The sequence below is a fragment of the Monodelphis domestica genome, chromosome 7 (genome assembly GCF_027887165.1).
Source record: "Monodelphis domestica isolate mMonDom1 chromosome 7, mMonDom1.pri, whole genome shotgun sequence".
Taxonomy (NCBI): Eukaryota; Metazoa; Chordata; class Mammalia; order Didelphimorphia; family Didelphidae; genus Monodelphis; species Monodelphis domestica.
The window spans coordinates 257,734,352-257,753,200 of NC_077233.1; the positions used below are offsets into that span (position 1 = coordinate 257,734,352).

Consider the following 18,849-nt stretch of genomic DNA (forward strand, 5'->3'; position numbering starts at 1 on the left):
AGCTTATATTTTCCTAAGCCAGTTTTTGTGAGACTTCAGAAAGCCATCAATATGTTTGCAGTTTGCTCAGCATTGCTATTAATTATCATTTTGGTCCTGAAATGTTCTTCTTCCCCTTTTGGGAAAGAAAGATCCAGAGGAAGGGTAGAAGAGGGTCATTATGAATTAAGTGAAACTTCCTTTATAAACCATTCTTAAATAGGTCCTTGGTAAAAGGCCAAAGATTTTACCTGAACTAGAAAAGGGTATACTTTGTAGATGGAGTAAATAAATATTTCTCTTAATACATATGAAATATAGAATTTAACAGGCAAATCAGAATGCATCCAAAGAAAGACATTGCCCTAACAGGTTCTAAATAGCCAGGGCAATAAGAGTGCCCATTCAGAATATGGCAAAAGATAGAGAGTCCTGAAAAATAAATAGAAAAAATGAAAGTCTAGAATTTAAAAGAAAAGACTTTCACCTATTAGTTTTGGCTCCTACCAGCCCCTAGAAACCACCAATTAGCAAGTATGAATAAGCACCTACTATGTGCCAAAGACTGTGTCAAGCACTGGGCATATAAGTACAAAGAAGGGAGGAAAAGTCCCTACTCACAACGAGTTCATAGTCTGATGGAGGAGACAAAGATGTATAAAATATAGTTATATTAATATTTAATAATAAATATAAATATATTTATATATAATTAATTAATTAAAATTAATTATTATTAATAATAAAATATTGTATATTTTATATATAAAATAAATAAAATAAAAAATAATTAAAATTAATTAAAAATATAATAAATATAAATATATAAATATATACACAAAAAGTTAACTATAAGGTAGTTTGGAACAGAGGACAGTAGCAATCTGAGGATCAGGAGAAGATGGTACCCAAGATGCTTCATAAATGAAAAGGGGAACCTTATGAAGCAGAAGACATAAATACCGACCAGGCATGGCAAACGATCCATTCAGAAACAGACCGATCTTCCCAAAGCACAGATCTGATCTTGTCGCTCCTCTGCTCAGAGTCCTTCTGTTCTTTATTGCCTACATGAAAATGGCTAAACTCTTTATTCCATAACTCAAGAGCTTAGGCAGCTTCATACTGCCACCTTTCTCCTCCCTTCTATAGCTCTTCCATTGCAGTTCTCCCTGTCTTCTCTTCCATATACTGTATGCCTCATTTTTCATTATTTCTTTGCCTTTGCTTGTATAGTTTCAATAGCTGACATTTCCTCCCCACATCCATCTCCTCCTTTAAATGCCACCTTTTCCATGAAGCTTTCCCTGATCCTTGCTTTATGGTCCTCCTCAATGGTACCCTTTGCTTGCAGCTCTTCTGAAAGAACAATATCCCATTTTGTCTCATAACTAGTTGCCTGGGCGTTATATCTTCCAAAAGGGCAAGGACAGTATTATTTAATTATGATCTTACAAAGCCTAGCAAATGTTCTGTATATACAAGCTTTCATTTTAGTAGGGATTGTTTGGTTTTTTATATTTATACTCATAATGCCTGGCCCATAATAGGCACTTAATGAAGAGGTGCTGATTAATTCATTAATAAATTATAAATTGAAGGAATTGTTCAAGAAAGTACAGTTATTTTTTCCTACTTTCCAGGGGTTAAGGGGTGCCCACAATCAGGAAAATCTGCAGAAAAGTTTGGGTTGTCCTTTTATACCAGGCTGAATTTTTTTGTTTTCTTTTATGAACTGTTTGCATTTTTAATTATGTGTATTTATGGTATTAAAAGATAAAATGTCAATATTATACAATATGATATATACATTTTATGCATTTCTGAGTTTCTAAACTCTTTCTAGGTCATCTGTGGCTTCTGCAAAACTCCTCCCAAAAAATCTCATTTAATTTCTTGTGGCAACCCACATTATATCAAAACCATGATGGGAAAAGTCATGATGGGGAAGGGATGGATACCCGTAATTTTATTATATGATCATTTTCCCCATTTATTGATTCTCTTTGTTCTCTCTGTATGTATGTGCATGCATATGCTTCCATTTGTGAATGATGTCACAGAAAAAATAGAACTCCCAAACAGTACCAGTGTTGAAGTGGAAGTAACACCACGCAATGAAGGTTTAGGACCTGTGCAAAATGGAAATCTTTCCCATGGGACTGAATCAACAGAAATACAGGTATGGCTCTCTTTTTTCTACTACCCTTATTTCTTTTACATTTTAAGTCATATTATGGAATTGAGTCCATGGTAATCCCACCATTTACCCTACTTTGCCAATGCAATTACAACATTCATTCATTTTGTTGTTCAGTTATTTTCAATCATGTTCAATTCTTCATGACTCCATTTAGGGTTTTCTTGGGAAAGATTCCACAGTGGTTCATCATTTCTTTCTGTGACTCATTTTATAGATGAGGAAACTGAGGCAAACAAGATTAAGTGACCTGGGGGCATTTGTGGCTCAGTGGATTGAGAGCCAGGGCAAGAGACAAAAGGTCCTGGGTTCAAATGTGGCCTCAGACACTTCCCAGTTGTATGACCCTGGGCAAATCACTTAACACCCATTGCCTAGCCCTTACTACTATTCTACCTTGGAACCAATATACAATATTGACTCCAAGATAGAAGGTAAGGCTTTTTTAAAATATTAAGTGACTTGCCCAGGGTCACACAGCTAGTAAGGGTCTCAGGCCACGTTTGAACTCAGATATTCCTGACTCTAGACACTATGCTCAAATCACTGTGGCACCTAGCTGCCCCAAATTAATGAATAAATCTATTTAATTCTTTTGTCCATGTGTCATTAATGAAAGTGTTAAACATGCCAGAGCCCCATCCAAATGACAGGGGAGTGCCATTAATTCTTTCACTCTTCCTTCCCCATTCTCCATCATATATTGGCTGAAATTAACTATTATGTTTATCCTCCACTTAAGTGGGAAGTGATCTAATCATTGCTGGATCTAGATGATATAGATGAAAAGTAGATATGTTTAACATCAGAAAAGGTCTGACTAAAATAAAGATTGAAAAAGTACATGATGGGGGAATCTAGGTAGCACAGTGGATAGAGTGTCAGGCCTGGACTCAGAAGGTTCAAAGCTTTCCTGAGACACTCCCTATCACTGTGACCCTAGGCAAGTGATTTAACTCCAATTGCTTAGCCTTTACTGCTCTTCTGTCTTAGTGTGAAGGAAGGAAGGAAGGAAGAAAGGAAGGAAGGAAGGAAGGAAGGAAGGAAGGAAGGAAGGAAGGAAGGAAGGGAGGAAGGGAGGGAGGAAGGGAGGAAAGAAGGGAGGAAGGAAGGAAGGAAGGAAGGAAGGAAGGAAGGAAGGAAGGAAGGAAGGAAGGAAGGAAGGAAGGAAGGAAGGAAGGAAGGAAGGAAGGAAGGAAGGAAGGAAGGAAGGAAGGAAGGAAGGAAGGAAGGAAGGAAAGAAAGGAGGAAGGGAGGAAGAGGGGAAGGGAGGAAGGAAGGAACGAACGAACGAACGAACGAACGAACGAACGAACAAACAGAGGGAGGGAGGGAGGGAAGGAGGGAGGGAGATGAGAGAAGAAGGAAGGCTACATAGTAATTCTAAAGAGCACCAGAGTTAGAATCTCAAGACCTGGATTCAAACTCCATCTCCTGAACATACTCTCTTTGTCTATGAACATGTCGTAAAATCACTATAAAACAACATATGTTTTCATATAATCATGTTATTTTTGTTATATCTATGTCTTCTTTCTCAATCTACCAGACTTAAAGGATTCCATGTGTTCCTAGATTGAAGGAGGGGAATACAACTTTACATAGCTATGCTAGTGGCAATATAGTACCTGATTTGCTTGACAATGTTTACAGAAAATGGACAGCTAGGTGGCAAAATGAATGGAGAAGACTCATCTTCCTGAATTTAAATCCCGCCTTAGACATTTCATGGCTGTGTGACTCTGGGCAAATCATGTAACCTGCTTGCCTCAGTTTCCTCATCTATAAAATGAGCTAGAGGGGGCAGCTGGGTAGCTCAGTGGATTGAGAGCTAGGCCTTGAGATGGGAGGTCCTAGGTTCAAATCTGGTCTCAGACACTTCCCAGCTGTGTGACCCTGGGCAAGTCACTTGACCCCCATTGCCTAGCCCTTACTGATCATCTGCCTTGGAGCCAATACACAGTATTGACTCCAAGATGGAAGGTAAGGGTTTAAAAAAAAAGTAAATAAAAAATAAAAATAAAAAATAAAATGAACTGGAGAAGGAAAAGACAAACCACTCCAGTATTTTAACCAAAAAATCCCCAAATGGGGTCATAAAGAATCATTCCTAACTAAAAAACAACAAATTTATATAAAATCCTCTTTCCAAACTGAAAAGACTCCAGAGAATGTTGCAAGTAGCACTGCTCTCTCCTCTTTCATCATTTATTTCTGACCCTGAGTCGATGAATTCAAGATCTGAGTTGGCAGAATTATTCGTGCCCACATGGATAAGCAGTATGGGGCAGGCAGGAGTCAGGAAAGTCAGGAGTTCTGCTAGTACTGCCTCTGATTTAGACCTTCAGCAGGTAGCCGGCTCCATAGAACACTATGGTCTAAATGGCAGATGGCTGCCTTTGCCCCTATCAGGGGAGAGTCTAAGACTATCAGAAGAGGCTAGTACTCTGACCTTCCCTTTTGCTGAATTGCTTTAGGAGAACTTTCCCAAACTTAAGTTTTTTCATCCATAAGATGAGAGCGTGAGACTAGATGAATGACCTCCATTGCTCCGTGCATCTCTAAATCTACGGCGCTATCATCCTAAGAACTCAAGGGAGCAGGAATGAGAATCCTTGTGGGCCAGTCTGTCGAATTGTCAACCCAAGGGGTGAGATGTTCTTCAACCACGGAACCAACTGCTGGGAGCCAGGAAACTAGATGTTTAATCTCAGATCAGTCACTGACTATTTGGCAAAAAGCTATTTAATCTCTTGTTTTTTTACCTCTTCTTGAAAAGGAGAGACTTGTATTCGATGACTTCTAAGTTCCGTCCCATCTCTGACATTCTCTGATTCTGCAAATAGCTCTGAAAGTCGTTTTGCTTTTTGGCAAATGTTCAGTAGTGTTCTTACTGTTAGTACTGATTCTTTTAGCCTTCCAACATAGTATCAATCTGCTTTCTTTTGAAGTTCTCACAATGCCTAGGAAAGTGACTTCCACATAGTAGGATTTCTTTGCTCAATTTAGTTGAATATGGTCAGTTTTATCTTAAAGTCAGGAGGATTTTTGAGCATTTACTATGAGCTAGGCACTGTGCTAAGCAGTAGAAAGTACAAATAGCAAAAGTTCAATCTCTACACTCAAGGATTTCGCAGTTCTAAGAACGGAGATGACATGCAAACAACAATGCACATACAAGATCTACACACATTATAAATGGGAATTCACTTGAGAGAAAAGAGAGGCAAAAGGGACCAGGAAAGACCTCTCACAGAAAGTGGTATTTAAATGGAGTCTTTAAGGGACCCAGTGAAGCCAGGAGGAAAAGGCAAGGAGAGAAAATTCCAGGCATGGGGGACAGCCAATGAAAAACCCCCAAATTGGGAGGTGGAATGTCATGTTTGAGTAACAGCAAGTAGGCCATTATCTCTGGGTTGTAAACCTCAAAATTTCTTAGACTTATAAATGTTGGAAATTTCACCATTGGGAAATTTCATACTTGAAAAATTTCCTATTGATAGTGGGTCTTGGCTATTGGAATGTGAACCCCATTGGCATGAGAGTTTCCCCCTCCTCCCTTCTTAAGATTACTTTAGGACAGAAACCTTTTGCTGAACAATGGAAAGGACTTTGACCTATGCTTAAGCATAGAACAGGAATTTCTTTGAGTCATGATTGATTTTAGAATTGATACAATGGAGATACTTGGAATCAATCTCCACCCTACTCAGTCCTAACAGGATTGAGGAAGGGCTGCAGCATAGATCAAAATTTAATTATTCCAATCTCTACCCTACTCAGGTTAACAGGATTTAGGAAGGGCTGTAGCAAAGGATCAAAGATTTAATTATTTGAAAATATGACCTTCAACAGACATGTGCAAAGCCAGAGACCTCTGGGCGGTCCTGGGTTAAGCTAGAGCCTCCATTGGCACAGGGAAATTGATGGACAGTGATTGGTAGATGTGAGAACTGAGGGGAGGCAACTTGCATGGTTTCCTTAAAGAGAGAGGGGTCTGAAGATTCAGGGGTGTTTGAGGAGTTTGTCGGAGTGGTTGCGGTGTGCTCTGAGAAGCTTGCTCTGAAGGAAGCTGAAGGTGGGGGCCTCTGAGACTGTTTCTCCATTTTGGTCACGTGAGTAATAGGGACTGATCTCCTTTCTTTGCCCCAGCTATCTAAGGGCTTGGGCCTTTTGGCCCAGCCTAAACAGAAGGGGTATTTAAGCCCTATTCCCTTCTCTCCCCTTTCTCTCTACCTCTATCTCTCTATCTCTAATTCCTTTCTTCCTCCTGTTTGTAATTTAAACTCCATAAAAGGTTGACGGCTGACTTGAGTTTTCATTTAGGAATTACATAGCTGAATTCCTTGTCGACCTTAAATTAATATATATCAGTCTTTTAAAAGTGATTTCCTTGTCACAGGTGACAGAAAATTTGGAAAGGAATAAAGTATAAGAAGAATGAAACGGGGAGCAGTGAGGTCGCTCGGTGGATAGAGTACCAAGTCTGTAGTCAGGAGGTCTTGGGTTCAAATCCTAGGCAAATCACTTAACCCCACTTGCATAGCCTTTACCTTTCTGCCTTGGTACTAAAATTTAGTGTTGATTCTAGGACAAAAGATAAAGACTTTAAAAGGAAGAAGAATGGAAATGTAGAAAAGGACCAGTGGCTAAGGACTTTAAAAGCCAAATGGAGCCATGAGACTAGAATCCTGAGGCCATACAAAGCAAAGTTTCTATTAAGTCCTTTCCAAATTTTCTGACACCCAGACTACTTTGGTTATATTATCTTCTTGCTAGTAAATATCAGAGGCTAAAGATGCTTCTTCAAGCATTTTTTAAAATCTAGATGGAAAGAGAATGAAGTATAGAGTACTGACTTTATTCAAGGAGATCATGTACCTGGCACACTTTAAAAAAAAAAAAACTTATCTTCTATTTTAGATTCAACACTAAGCATGGATACAAAGGCAGAAGAACAGTAAGAGCTAGGCAATTGGAGTTAAGTGACTTGCCCAGGATCATGCAGCTAGAAAGTGTCTGAGGCCAAGTTTGCATTCAAGACCTCCCATCTCTACCAAATCACCCAGATGCCACTGGCACATTCTTTCTAATTTTAGTTATTGTTTACATATAGGATTGAATATTCTTTTTTTTTCCAGTTCCAAATCCTCTACCTCTACCCCTTTCCCTACCCATTGAGAAAGCCAGAAATATCCATTTTACATATAAAGTCACACAAAACATTTTCACATGAACCAAGTTGAAAAAAAAAAAGCAGGAAAATAAAGTGGAAAAAATTATACTTCAATTAATCAATATTCATCAATTCTCTCTCTAGAAGTGGATAGCTTGTTTCATCATGAATCCTTTTGGAACTGAAGATCACTGATTAGATAGCTAAGTCTTTCACAGTTGATAAAAACGAGTGGCACTTTACTGAACAAAAGGTATCCACAGTTTTATATGGGCATAATTCTAAATTGTTGTCTAGAATGAATGTGCCAGTTTACAACTGAACCAACAGTTCATTCGTATACCTATTTTTCTCTTTCTCCTCTCTACATTTCCATATTACTCATTTTTGTAAGAGAGTAATCTTATAAAACCAAACCCCCAAAACGTATACCCAAATAAACAAGAGAAGTCATTTCAGATGATTATTGAGAGTCTTCATTTCTTCTTCTGAAAACAGATTATTCTCTGCAGACTCTGCTGTATCGAGCATTTTAAAGAACATATTTATAATTGAAATAATTGTATATTAGCACCTTATCTCCTAGAGCTCCCTTTAGCACACAGCTTAAATAGGTAATGAAATCCATTTTTTTTAAATCCAGGCTAAACCAAGCCTCTTTGGGGTGGGCCTTTTGGTTTCCTATCTTACGTTCTGTAAAGCTTAGAAATCATCTGATTTTTAAATTACTCGGTGCTAATTAGCTTCTGCTAATTGCTTTGCTGATGTAATCCTTTTGATTATAGCAGACACAGCTGAGTTCAGCTACACCTAAGAACAAACCAACTTTACCAAGTATGCCTTGCTCTGGTGATGATTCAGAGAGAAGCCTCAAAGAACTGTTCTCTTTCATCTGAAACTGGGCATTTTCTTGCATTTTTGTGAGTCAGCTGCCAGGCTAGTCCATATGTGCTCATGTATATGAAACAATTCTGTAAAAGGACTTACCTAGCCCTGAATTCGAGAACATCTCTCCCTGCTACTTTGGTGTATGACTAAAACATTTAAATATGTATAAATATAAATATAAATAAATTTAAATATGTATGGACTTATTTAAATATGTAAGGCAGCAAGGGAGGCTAAAGGAAGCAAAAGCTCCTCTCTCCAACTCTTTAAAATCTGAAAAACAGTTTGGAAATGACCAAATAAAATAATGTTTAAAAAAATCTGAAAAACATCTAGCTTTTAAAAAATTATATTCTGGGGGGCAGCTGGGTGGCTCAGTGGATTGAGAGCCAGGCCTAGAGACAGGAGGTCCTAGGTTCAAATGTGGCCTCAGACACTTCCCAGCTGTGTGACCCTGGGCAAGTCACTTGACCCCCATTGCCTAGCCCTTACCATTCTTCTGCCTTGGAGCCAATACACAGTATTGTATTGACTCTAAGACAGAAGGTAAGAGTTAAAAAAAAATTATATTCTGCTCCTTACAGTGAGCTTTTCCATTTAGAGTTATGGTCATGTGTATATTTGGGTTATGTTTATTTCCTTTTGCCTTTGAGAGTCCTCTTTGTCTTTAGGGAGAGCAGAGTTTCCTTGTTTTCTTAGGTAAACAGTTGCCTACACATACCTCCAAGCATCTAGTCAAGGCCCCCATGGGAGAAAAGATCTTATAGGAACCAATCCCATTTCTAGGAAAGGAAACAAACTTTGGCTCAATGAATGATAGAATTTAGAGGTGATCTAATCTGGCCTCCTTGATGGCTTTTCTCCTTCTCTATTTTAAAATCACATATTGCTTTTCCAGTGTTCAGCACATCTGGTCACCCTTTGGGGCTTTATTTCCTCATTTAGTTCCTTCCAGCATTAGACTTTCTAAATGAAGAATAGTTTCTAAGCTCTTTCTTAATGGAAAATGGGGGGGGGGGATTTTTCCTATAGGTAACCCTCAGTTACATGAAGAAAGGCTATTTCTTACATTCCGTGCTGCTTTGAACATTATAACTAAATAAAAGGCAAGGTTTAAGAATGTAAGGAAGGAAAGAATTGAAAAATGGTCACACACAGTTGATGAGACAGTCCAAGAAAGAGCAATAGTAAAAAACAAATAAAAGTGTTGTTTTGTTGTTCGGTTGTATTCAGTTCTTCATGGCCCATTGGAGGTTTCTTGGCAAAGATAATAATGAGCTTTTGCCATTTCCTCCCCCAGCCCATTTCACAGATGAGGAAAGGGAGGCAAATAGGGTTAAGTGACTTGCCAAGGTTGAAGGCCAGATTTGAACTCACAGAGCTGAGTCTTCTTGACTACAGCCCCAGCACTCTAAATACTGCGCCATCTAGCTGCCCCCCAAATAAAAATATATAAAAGCAATTCCTGTACTGATTCTGAGAAAGCCAGAATTATTATAAAGGCCATCGCTAAAAAGAGGGCATAAGAAAAAGAAATGCTCAAGTACATTTTTATATTATTTTTCTATTTATTTTTATTATATTTTTAATTATTATATTTTCTATCATTTTATTTATTATTTTTATATTAATATTGGTACAAAATCTTAAATTCATATACTTTCTTCTTTTTCTTCCATATTTATCTGTGAAAAGGTTCTATTTCCCAAATCTGAAACAAAACTCCCAGTCATTCAGAGAGCAAATTTTCAGAGAGCAATTTTTTGAGGCATCTAAGTGACTCAGTGGATAGAATCAGACCTGGAAACTGGACCTCCTGTGGTTCAGATCTGGCCTCAAATACTTCTTAGTTGTGTGACCCTGAGCAAGTCATTGAACCCCAGTTGCCTAGCACTTACCATTCTTTTGCCTTGGAACCGATACTCAGTATCAAAGGGCTGTAATTATTTTAAACAGATTTTTTTTCTGTAAATGATGATGGTGGAATTGCTTTATTCATATTGTTGAAAAATAGAAAATGGTCAAGATTTTTTTAATCTCTTTTGTTAAACTGGGCATCCAACCTCTTGGGCTGTCAATGTTGGAGGAGTTGAATCTTGAGCCATGAGTCTCACTGAATATGGTCAGCTTGTTGGGAACATTCCCTTATCATTGAATCTCAACTTCCAGCATGATGTCTTCTGACCTAAAACCCCCAAACCCTTCACAACTCAACTCAAATGCTGGTCTTTTTTTTTATGTGCAATAATGTATCAAAGGTGGGTCTTAAAGAAGCCTTTCTTCATTCACAAAGTTGCTAGTTATCCCCCTCACCACCATCACTGTGTTTTTTGGTCCATTGTTAGAACTCTGGGAGTATTTTATGTCACCCTGGTAAGATGCAGGTACCTGCAGGGCATTTTTTTTCCTCCTCGCTGCCTGGCTCCATTTCCCCCCTAGCACACTGCCAGCACATTATAGGGGCTTAACATATGCTTTCCTAATTAAATGACTGACTTTCCTTAGTCTCTATGCCTGTTTGACTTCCCAAGTTCAGAGCTGGGCTGCATTCTATCCCTCACTGCCTTGGGTTCTGCTGTAACTGGACAACTGATTCTGATCTCTCATTTCTCTTTCTCTTTTACCCCATGTCTATACCCGCTCCAGACCACAAGCACACATTTCTTAGAGCTTATTTACAAGGGAAAAGAGAATATACACATTCAAAAATAGCACACCAAGATCAGGCAATTAGAATTCGTATAAAATAAAAATACCCTCGTTTCTCAAATAGATGATAAGCTTGCTGAGCCAAAGCTCAGCTATAATTCCCCAGACCTAGATTACTCCAGTATGGTCCTCCTCACTTGGAGAACACCAGGTGGTCTGTAGGATAGAATGTTAGACCTGAAATCAGGAAGACCTGGGTTCAGATTTGACCTTAGATAGTTCCCATTGAACAGGATATAATCTACCTTGGAAAGAGATGAAAGAGTACATGGCAGGGGAAGCTAGGAGGCACAGTAGATAGAGTTCAAGACCTGGAGTCAGAAGGACCTGGGTTCAAATGTGGCCTCAGACACATCCCAGCTGTATGACCCTGGACAAGTCATTTAATCTTGTTTGCGTCTCCCTTGCTTTTCTGTCATGGATGTTTTTTTAAGTGTGAACTATGTTTGTGTTACCCTGACTGGATAATTCGAAAAGTAGAATCACATATTCAATATGTAGAAAATAAATACTGAATCTGTCAAACATTGTGGCTCATGTCACTGTATACTTTCCAGAATATACCATCATTATGCTTCCTTAGGATAATCTCTGAGGAAACAGTAAAATAAAATAAGCAGGAAGATATTTTAGATAGCTTTGCCACGAATGTCTTAATCTAGTGCTTCATCACCTAATCTATATCATAACATCCGTGGAAGTTCTTCCGGCAGAGTAAAACCATGGTTAGGTCCTATCATACAATAATGGTCTGCACACTTTTCTATCCAGAGCCTGCCTCACTAATCCCAGAAAAGCTTGTCACCAAGTTGCCCCTGGGGTGAGAAATATTTCAACCTCAGTAGCCATCAAAGACAATTTACTCATTTGTGGAGGGGTTGAGATCTGAACTGACATACTCATCTCCAGACTCCAAGCCCTTTCATTGTCTTTTCCTCCTGCCTGAAATACTACCATCCTGCCTCACCCCCATCACCTGCCAGCTCTCCAGGCAGCCTCTGTTAAAATCCCGTCCTCCAAAAGAATTCTCTCCTGATTCCAATTTATCTTGTATGTATCTTGTTTGTACGTGATTATTTGCATGTAATCTCTGAATGTGAGGTCCTTGAAAGCAAGGAGTATCCTCTGTATCCCCAGAGCTTAGCTCAACACCTGGAACATAGAAGGGGCATGATAAATGCTTAGTGAGGGGGCAGCTGGGTGCTCAGTGGATTGAGAGTCAGGTCTAGAGACGGGAAGTGCTAGGTTCAAATCTGACCTCAGACAATGACTAGCCGTGTGACCCTGAGCAAGTCACTTGACCCCCAGTAACTAGCCCTTACTGCCCTTCTGCCTTCAAACTAATACAATGTATTGATTCTAAGACGGTAAGGGTTTAAAAAAAGTAATATAAAAAATGAAAAACAAATGCTTAGTGACTGATTGGTAGGAGGAGAACTCACCCAGAGGAAATCATAGAGCTTTGAAGTAAAATGCTCATTTGAAGTTTATGGAGACACATTTAGTTTTATTTTTAAAGGTCAAATTCAAGAGTGTCCTCTGAAGAACCTCTATTTATCACTGACCTAAAATACATTTCAAGGGCTGTTTGTTAATACAAAGAAAAGACTCCATTATCGACTGAAATAAAATTACAAATGTTAATAACATTAGTCATTCTATTCCAGTTGGTAACAAAATTATAAGGAGAATTTATGGAGTTCTTTTAAATCATCCTACAATAGCCTTTATGTTCATAGACTTTTATGATTCGCATCAGCAATTGATTTGTAAAACCCAAGAAAATTGTGCTGAAACCAATATACAATAGCATTAGGAAAAAAGAATCTAACTTGTCTTGAGATTGCATCTCGGAAATTATTCAGGCAACCTTCAAAGCGAAGGCAAAAGCAATCACATCTCACCAGAATGTCTCCATGCATTATTATAAAATTATGTCTCGGCTTTTTCACAAAGAGGGTCAAACAGCCTCCCACAAAACCTTCTGAGACCTTGTTCTCATTTCAGTTTCCCCCCCCAAACCTGTGATTTCATTGTTATCGGAAACTCCCTCTGTCATTACAGATGATCTACTGTTTTGCAACTTGCAGTCTGAAAAATTAAGCAAATTGTCCAGGGTCATACAGCCAAATGTGCCAGAGATCGGACTTGAATCTAGGTCTTCCTAGCTTACTATCCATTAAAATTCATAAGTATGAGAAAATGCTAATCTTTTAACAACTTCAATTTCAATTCTTCTAGTTCAGGAGATCCACGGAGAAGCTCTGGGGGAAAATTCTCAGTCTACGTTTCTCTCCAAGTTGATTACTTTTGGTCTTTTATAGTTTAAGAAAGTAAGAAAAATGGGCAGCAAGGTGGGGCAGTGGATAGAGCATTAGGAGGACCTGGATTCAAATCTGACCTCAGATACTACCCTGGGCAAGTCCCTTAACCCTAATTGCTTAACCCTTTCCACTCTTCTGTCTTACAATGGATTCTAAGACAAAAGGTAAGGGTTTTTTAAAAAGTAAAGAATAAGAAAGTGAAACAAAAGAGAGTAGAGGAAAAAAGGATGGAAAAAAGTATTCAAAAGAAATAAGCAAACATGCAAATTAATAAGTGAAGAAAAAGAAAATAAACAGACATTTTAAAATCTGAATTTTCAAAAACCAAAGCATAACTTGGAAGGATAAGGAAGAAGTTCTCTTTTGGAGACAATGAAATGGTCTTTTTTTCCCCCACAGAATAAACCAATAAACATTAAGCTCCTATTATGTACCAGGCATTGTAATTAGCATAAGAGATACAAAAAGAGACAAGAAATAGTCCCTACCCTCAAGGAGCTCACAGTCTTGTGGAGGAGACAAGATGTAAATAAACATGTATAAATAAGCCATGTACCAGATACATAGGAAATAATTAAGATGGAGAAGACACCAGAATTCAGAGGGTTTGGGAAAGGCTACCTTTAAACGATGGGATTTTATTTGGAACTTAAAGGAAGACACAGAAACTTTAGGTAGAGAGAGGAAGGAGGACATTTCAGACATGGGAAACAGAGGCAGAGAAACTTCTGGCGGATAATCAAAGAGACCAGAGACTCTGGATGGAAGAGTACATGGTGTAAAGTGAGGAATAAGAAGACAGGAAAGGTGGGGGGGGGGGGTGGCTTGGTTATGAAGGGCTTTGAATAAGTAGCAGAGCTTGTTGTATTTGATCCTGGAATAGAGAGTTTATGGAGGAGAGTGATATGGTCAGACCTGCATTTTAGGAAAATCACTTCAGTGGTTGAATGGGGGATGGACTGGTATGGAGAGAGCCTTGAGGCAGACAGCCCAACCAGCAGACATATTCATTAGTCCAAGAGTAAGGTGAGGAGAGCTTCTAACCAGCATGGTGGTGGTAAAGTCAAAGGACAGGAAGGTAAGTATTGGAAAGATGGTGGAGAGAGGTGAAATCTAAAGGCTTTTTTTAACAACAGATTGGGATACTAGGAGGACTGGTGGGATGTACACTAAGTAAGGACTTCAGGAATGACTCCTAAGTTGTCAGACTGAGAGACTTGGATGATGATGTTGCCCTCTATGGAATGGGGAAAGTAGCAGGAAATGGGAGGGCATGGGCAGGCGGGGGGGGGGGGGGGGGGAATAATGAGTTCAGTTTAATTATGGTTTATTTTTTAGAACTTTTCTTTTTCTTTTTTAAATCAAAGATATTTTATTTTCCCAATTACGTGTAATAATAATTTTCAACATATGTTTTCCAAAATTATAAGATCCAAACCATGTCCTTCCCTCCCCCCCAACTCAGAGATGGTAAGCAATTTGTTGTTGTTTGTTCTTCATTTTTTAAAAGAGCCAATGACATCATGGGGCGATGTCTTGACTTCTGCTTGAATTGGATTTAATTGAGGATCCTTAGCAAGAGAGGTAGTGTTGTGTAGTTGATGGAAAGCTGACCTAGAAGACATAGGTTCAAAGTTCTACCTCTGACAACAGATCAGCTGAGTTACCCCAGGCAAGTCATTTAACTTCCTAATTCAAGGTATGTCAGAATCCTGCAAAATTCCCAGGTGCTTCTGGAACTAGGTAAAATATAATTGGGAGGGGGCAGCTAGGTGTCTCAGTGGATTGAGAGCCAGACCTGGAAATGAGAAGTTCTGAGTTCTAATGTGACGTTAGATGCTTCCTAGCTGTGTGACTCTAGGCAAAATAGGTTTAAATGGGTTTATATATGTATATTTAAAGATGTATAATTGGAGCATGTTTAACAAAACAAATAAAAATACAGAACAAGATAGATAGTGTTAGTTTGTGGTTTTCTAAGTCAGTATGTAGCCAGCAGTGTTTTGTTTCTATTTGAGTTTAACCTCACTGCCTAGTCAACTCTAAGACTCAATTGCAAAGAATTTCCTCACCTGGGAATTGCTTTTGTCAATGAAATCACAGATCTAGACCCTATCCTTGGCAAACATCTTTATTGTTAGCTAATTTTGCTTTAAACTAACTCAGCCATAAGGAACCACAATAGTGGGACATTGCACGTGCTATGGCATTGATTCATAGGTTAATTTTGCTAAACTGCTTTTTTTCATATTCTTTCATTTCTTGTTACAAATGATGAGTCAACAGGTAGGGAAGGAAGGGGAATATCAGGAAGTAAACATGGTATAAAAAGCAAAAATATTAATAAAAACTTAAAATTGAAAAAGTAAAGCTAATAACTCACCACATGTTCTTGACCAGCTCCAAAGATACTGGTTTAAGGCCCATGAAACTTGTCATCCCTTGTGACAGATACAGGATTTGACCTGAAATCTTTTGGGTGTGCCAGACTACTCACCATAGACGGTTTAATATCCCAGGGCTTATCCTAATGTCAAATGCAATATCGTGTCCATTCCATCTCTAACTGCTAGAGTTTAGAAACCTTGCATTTCTTGAGCACAACAAAAAAAAATTTCTTTAAGGTTAGGAGGAGGGATCAGAGAAACATCTGCAAATATAATTTTATTAGGGAAATTAGTAATATGTGTTCTACTTTCATATTTTAAGTTTGCAATATGTTTATCATCCTGGTGAAATGCAAAAGGAAAACATTCTTCATTTTAAAACCTTATGCCATGCTAACATATAACTCTATATTAGGAGTCATTTTACTTTTGAGAGGTTCTTACCATTGTTCATTCTTGTGTAAAACACAATTTTATAAAGTTACAATATTCTGAACTAATTTTTTTCCTATTCCTCAATTTCTTGTTACAAAGGATGGCTCAATAGATAGGGAAGGAAAAGTGATGGGAAATTAAAAGAATGTAAAAAGAGAAGATTTTGGTAAAAACTAAAACCTATAAAAATTAAAATTAAAATGTCTTCTGGAAAGCTTTATATTTGGCAAGAATTTTATGCCTAAAAATCCAACTTCTATATATATTTTTTCTCCCTGTTCAAATTCTTCCCTAAAACATATACTTCTCTCATAAGCTCTCTAGTGAGATTTTTCTCTTGTGTACAAAGCTCTTTGATTCACACACAAACCTAATAGAAGAAGAAATGAATCCTTCATACTCACTTATCTTTCTGATGCTTAGTGAAAAACTTCTCTCTTACTCTGATTCTACAGTTCTCTCTCTTTGCTCTCCCTCATCCTTCTCAAGCAAGCACACTGCCTCTGGATTCAGAGAGCCTGGATTTAAATCTTCCCTCTGATGATTACTATAACTATGTGACCTTGAGAAGATCATTTAAACTCCTTGGAGCTCTTCCCTCATCTGTAAATGGAGGAGAAGAGGAGTGCCCCGGCTTTAAGAACATGATCCTATTACCTATCGTGCTATAGATCTTATCATTTTTGCCCCACTTATTCTATATTATCATTTTTCACTTCTCCTAGAAGTCCTGGAAGAAAGGATTTTCTTTTTTTCTGAAAGAGGCATCAATAATGAAAATGGGAAAAACACGGGACTTTGGGGTTGACTTTTGTGTAACCTTGGAAAAGTCCTTATCCTCTCTGAGAATCAGCTGCCTCATATATAAAATGGTTATTCTATCACTCTACATTCTATGGCCCTATTATTACTAGATTATGCTTACTCTTTTTTTACTAGATTATACATACTCTAATATTATACAGATTATATATAGATATACTTCACAAGGTTGGCGTAAGAGCTAAACTTATAAAAAGGACATGGGAAGAAATGAGCAACCAAAGATATCTTAAGTAATATTGACAGACCACATTTTGCAAAATTCCAGATATCAAGGCAGAACTGGATTCTTCATTTGTAGCTGTTTCTATGAGAAATTCATCAAATCAGCTTCATTTTTCAAGATATTAGCTTTTATTCCTTCCATGAGCTTGAGTCAGGCACGTGTATGTACCAAGACATTCACTAGTTCCCAAGGAAACTTAGTTGGAAAAGTAAAGTAGTTAATCTATATCAAGGATGAGGTATTTTAAATGCTTCAACAGAGAGTGGGAGTAACAGATAGTCTTTTGTTTAAAGATGATGTCTTATTGAGTATATTCTTGCCTTGATCGTCTTGGGAAAAATTCTACTCTGGTTAAAAACTCTTATTCTTGAATCTCGAAAATACTTGCCCAAAACTACTTGTCTCTTTTTCCAATTTTTCATAAGTAAGCAGAGTATAGCAGAAATTTCATTGTTGTAAAGGACTGGACCAAATTTCTGTAAATGTTCCTTGGGGTTCAGCTCACTTGATTGGCCACAGAATCCCAAGCCCTCATTTTACTTGTTGGGATTAATTTATGGGCAATCCATGTGTTCCACTGGTGTCTAGGCAGTACCAAAGAGATTCAAGTGGCCCCTGGGACAGATTTCAAGAAGGATACGGACGCATTGCCCCAGAAGGAGAAGTTTGGACAGTTTGCAAGCTGTAGTGTTAAAGGAAGCATCTGCATTGATTAGATCAGAGATTCGTGGAAGTATTGAGGAAGAGTAATTAGCTGCCACCTCCTCCCTCTTCAACCAAACTGTTCAGAAGTTCTCTACTCATCAGGGGGCAGAGAGTCAATGAGTAACTAAGTGCTAACAGCCTCGGTTTTCAACATATTTCCCAGCTTTGGGTGCTCAGTGAAGTTTTATTCACACCTATTCTTCACTTCTCCACTAACCACCTACGCCTTCCTCATTTCTGTCCCAGGACTCCTAGTCATTGATGGAAGTGATAGGAAAGGGCAGAAAGAGGTTATTCCTACCAGCTGGCATTTTTTAAGTGAGGAAAGTCCCAAGGCTGATGGTTATAACAATGACATTAATCATGGCAACAAAATTTTCATTTGTAGAGTTTATTACAATTTTCTAAGTGCTTTTTTTTCTCATGATACAGCAATCCTATGAAATGAACAAGGTAAATTATATTGCCCCTATTTTACAGATTGAAGAAGAGCTCAGGAATTCATTGGGGTCACACATGGCCTGTATTGTCAGCACCAAGATCTAAACCTGTCTTTCCATTCTAAGTCCTTTACTCTCTCCACTCTGATTTCCCTGTTTGCCTAAGCAGTTGGAAGGTTCAGGACTGAATTCAGGATCCAATAATTTAATTCATTCCTAATCCCTGGCACGTCTATTTCTCTGCCTTTCTGTAACTGGGTTGTTGTTGTTGGGGTTTTTTCTGTTTCTTTTGTACTATCCCAATTCATTTATGGAAACAAAGTATAAATTATACATTTTTTAAACACTTACCTTCCATCTTAGAAGCAATACTATGTATTAGTTCCAAGGCAGAAGAGTAGTAAGGGCTAGGCAATGGAGGTTTAGTGACTTGCCCAGGGTCACACAGCTAGGAAGTGTCTGAGGTCAAATTTGAACACAGGACCTCCCATTTCTAGGCCTGGCTCTCAATCCACTGAGCCACCTAGCTGCCCCCTAAATTATGCATTTTGAAATAGA

At 38.3% G+C, this 18,849-nt stretch overlaps 1 protein-coding gene across 6 annotated transcripts in view; it reads left to right on the forward strand.

The window, feature by feature from the left end:
* Positions 1-18,849, forward strand: part of SLC24A2 (solute carrier family 24 member 2) — a 341,425-nt gene that overhangs the window by 256,536 nt on the left and 66,040 nt on the right. For all 6 annotated transcript variants that reach the window (XM_056806669.1, XM_056806671.1, XM_007498057.3 and 3 more), the window contains one exon: positions 2,043-2,161. In XM_056806669.1, the coding sequence (XP_056662647.1) occupies positions 2,043-2,161 (119 nt within the window). The remainder of the gene's footprint in view (positions 1-2,042; positions 2,162-18,849) is intronic.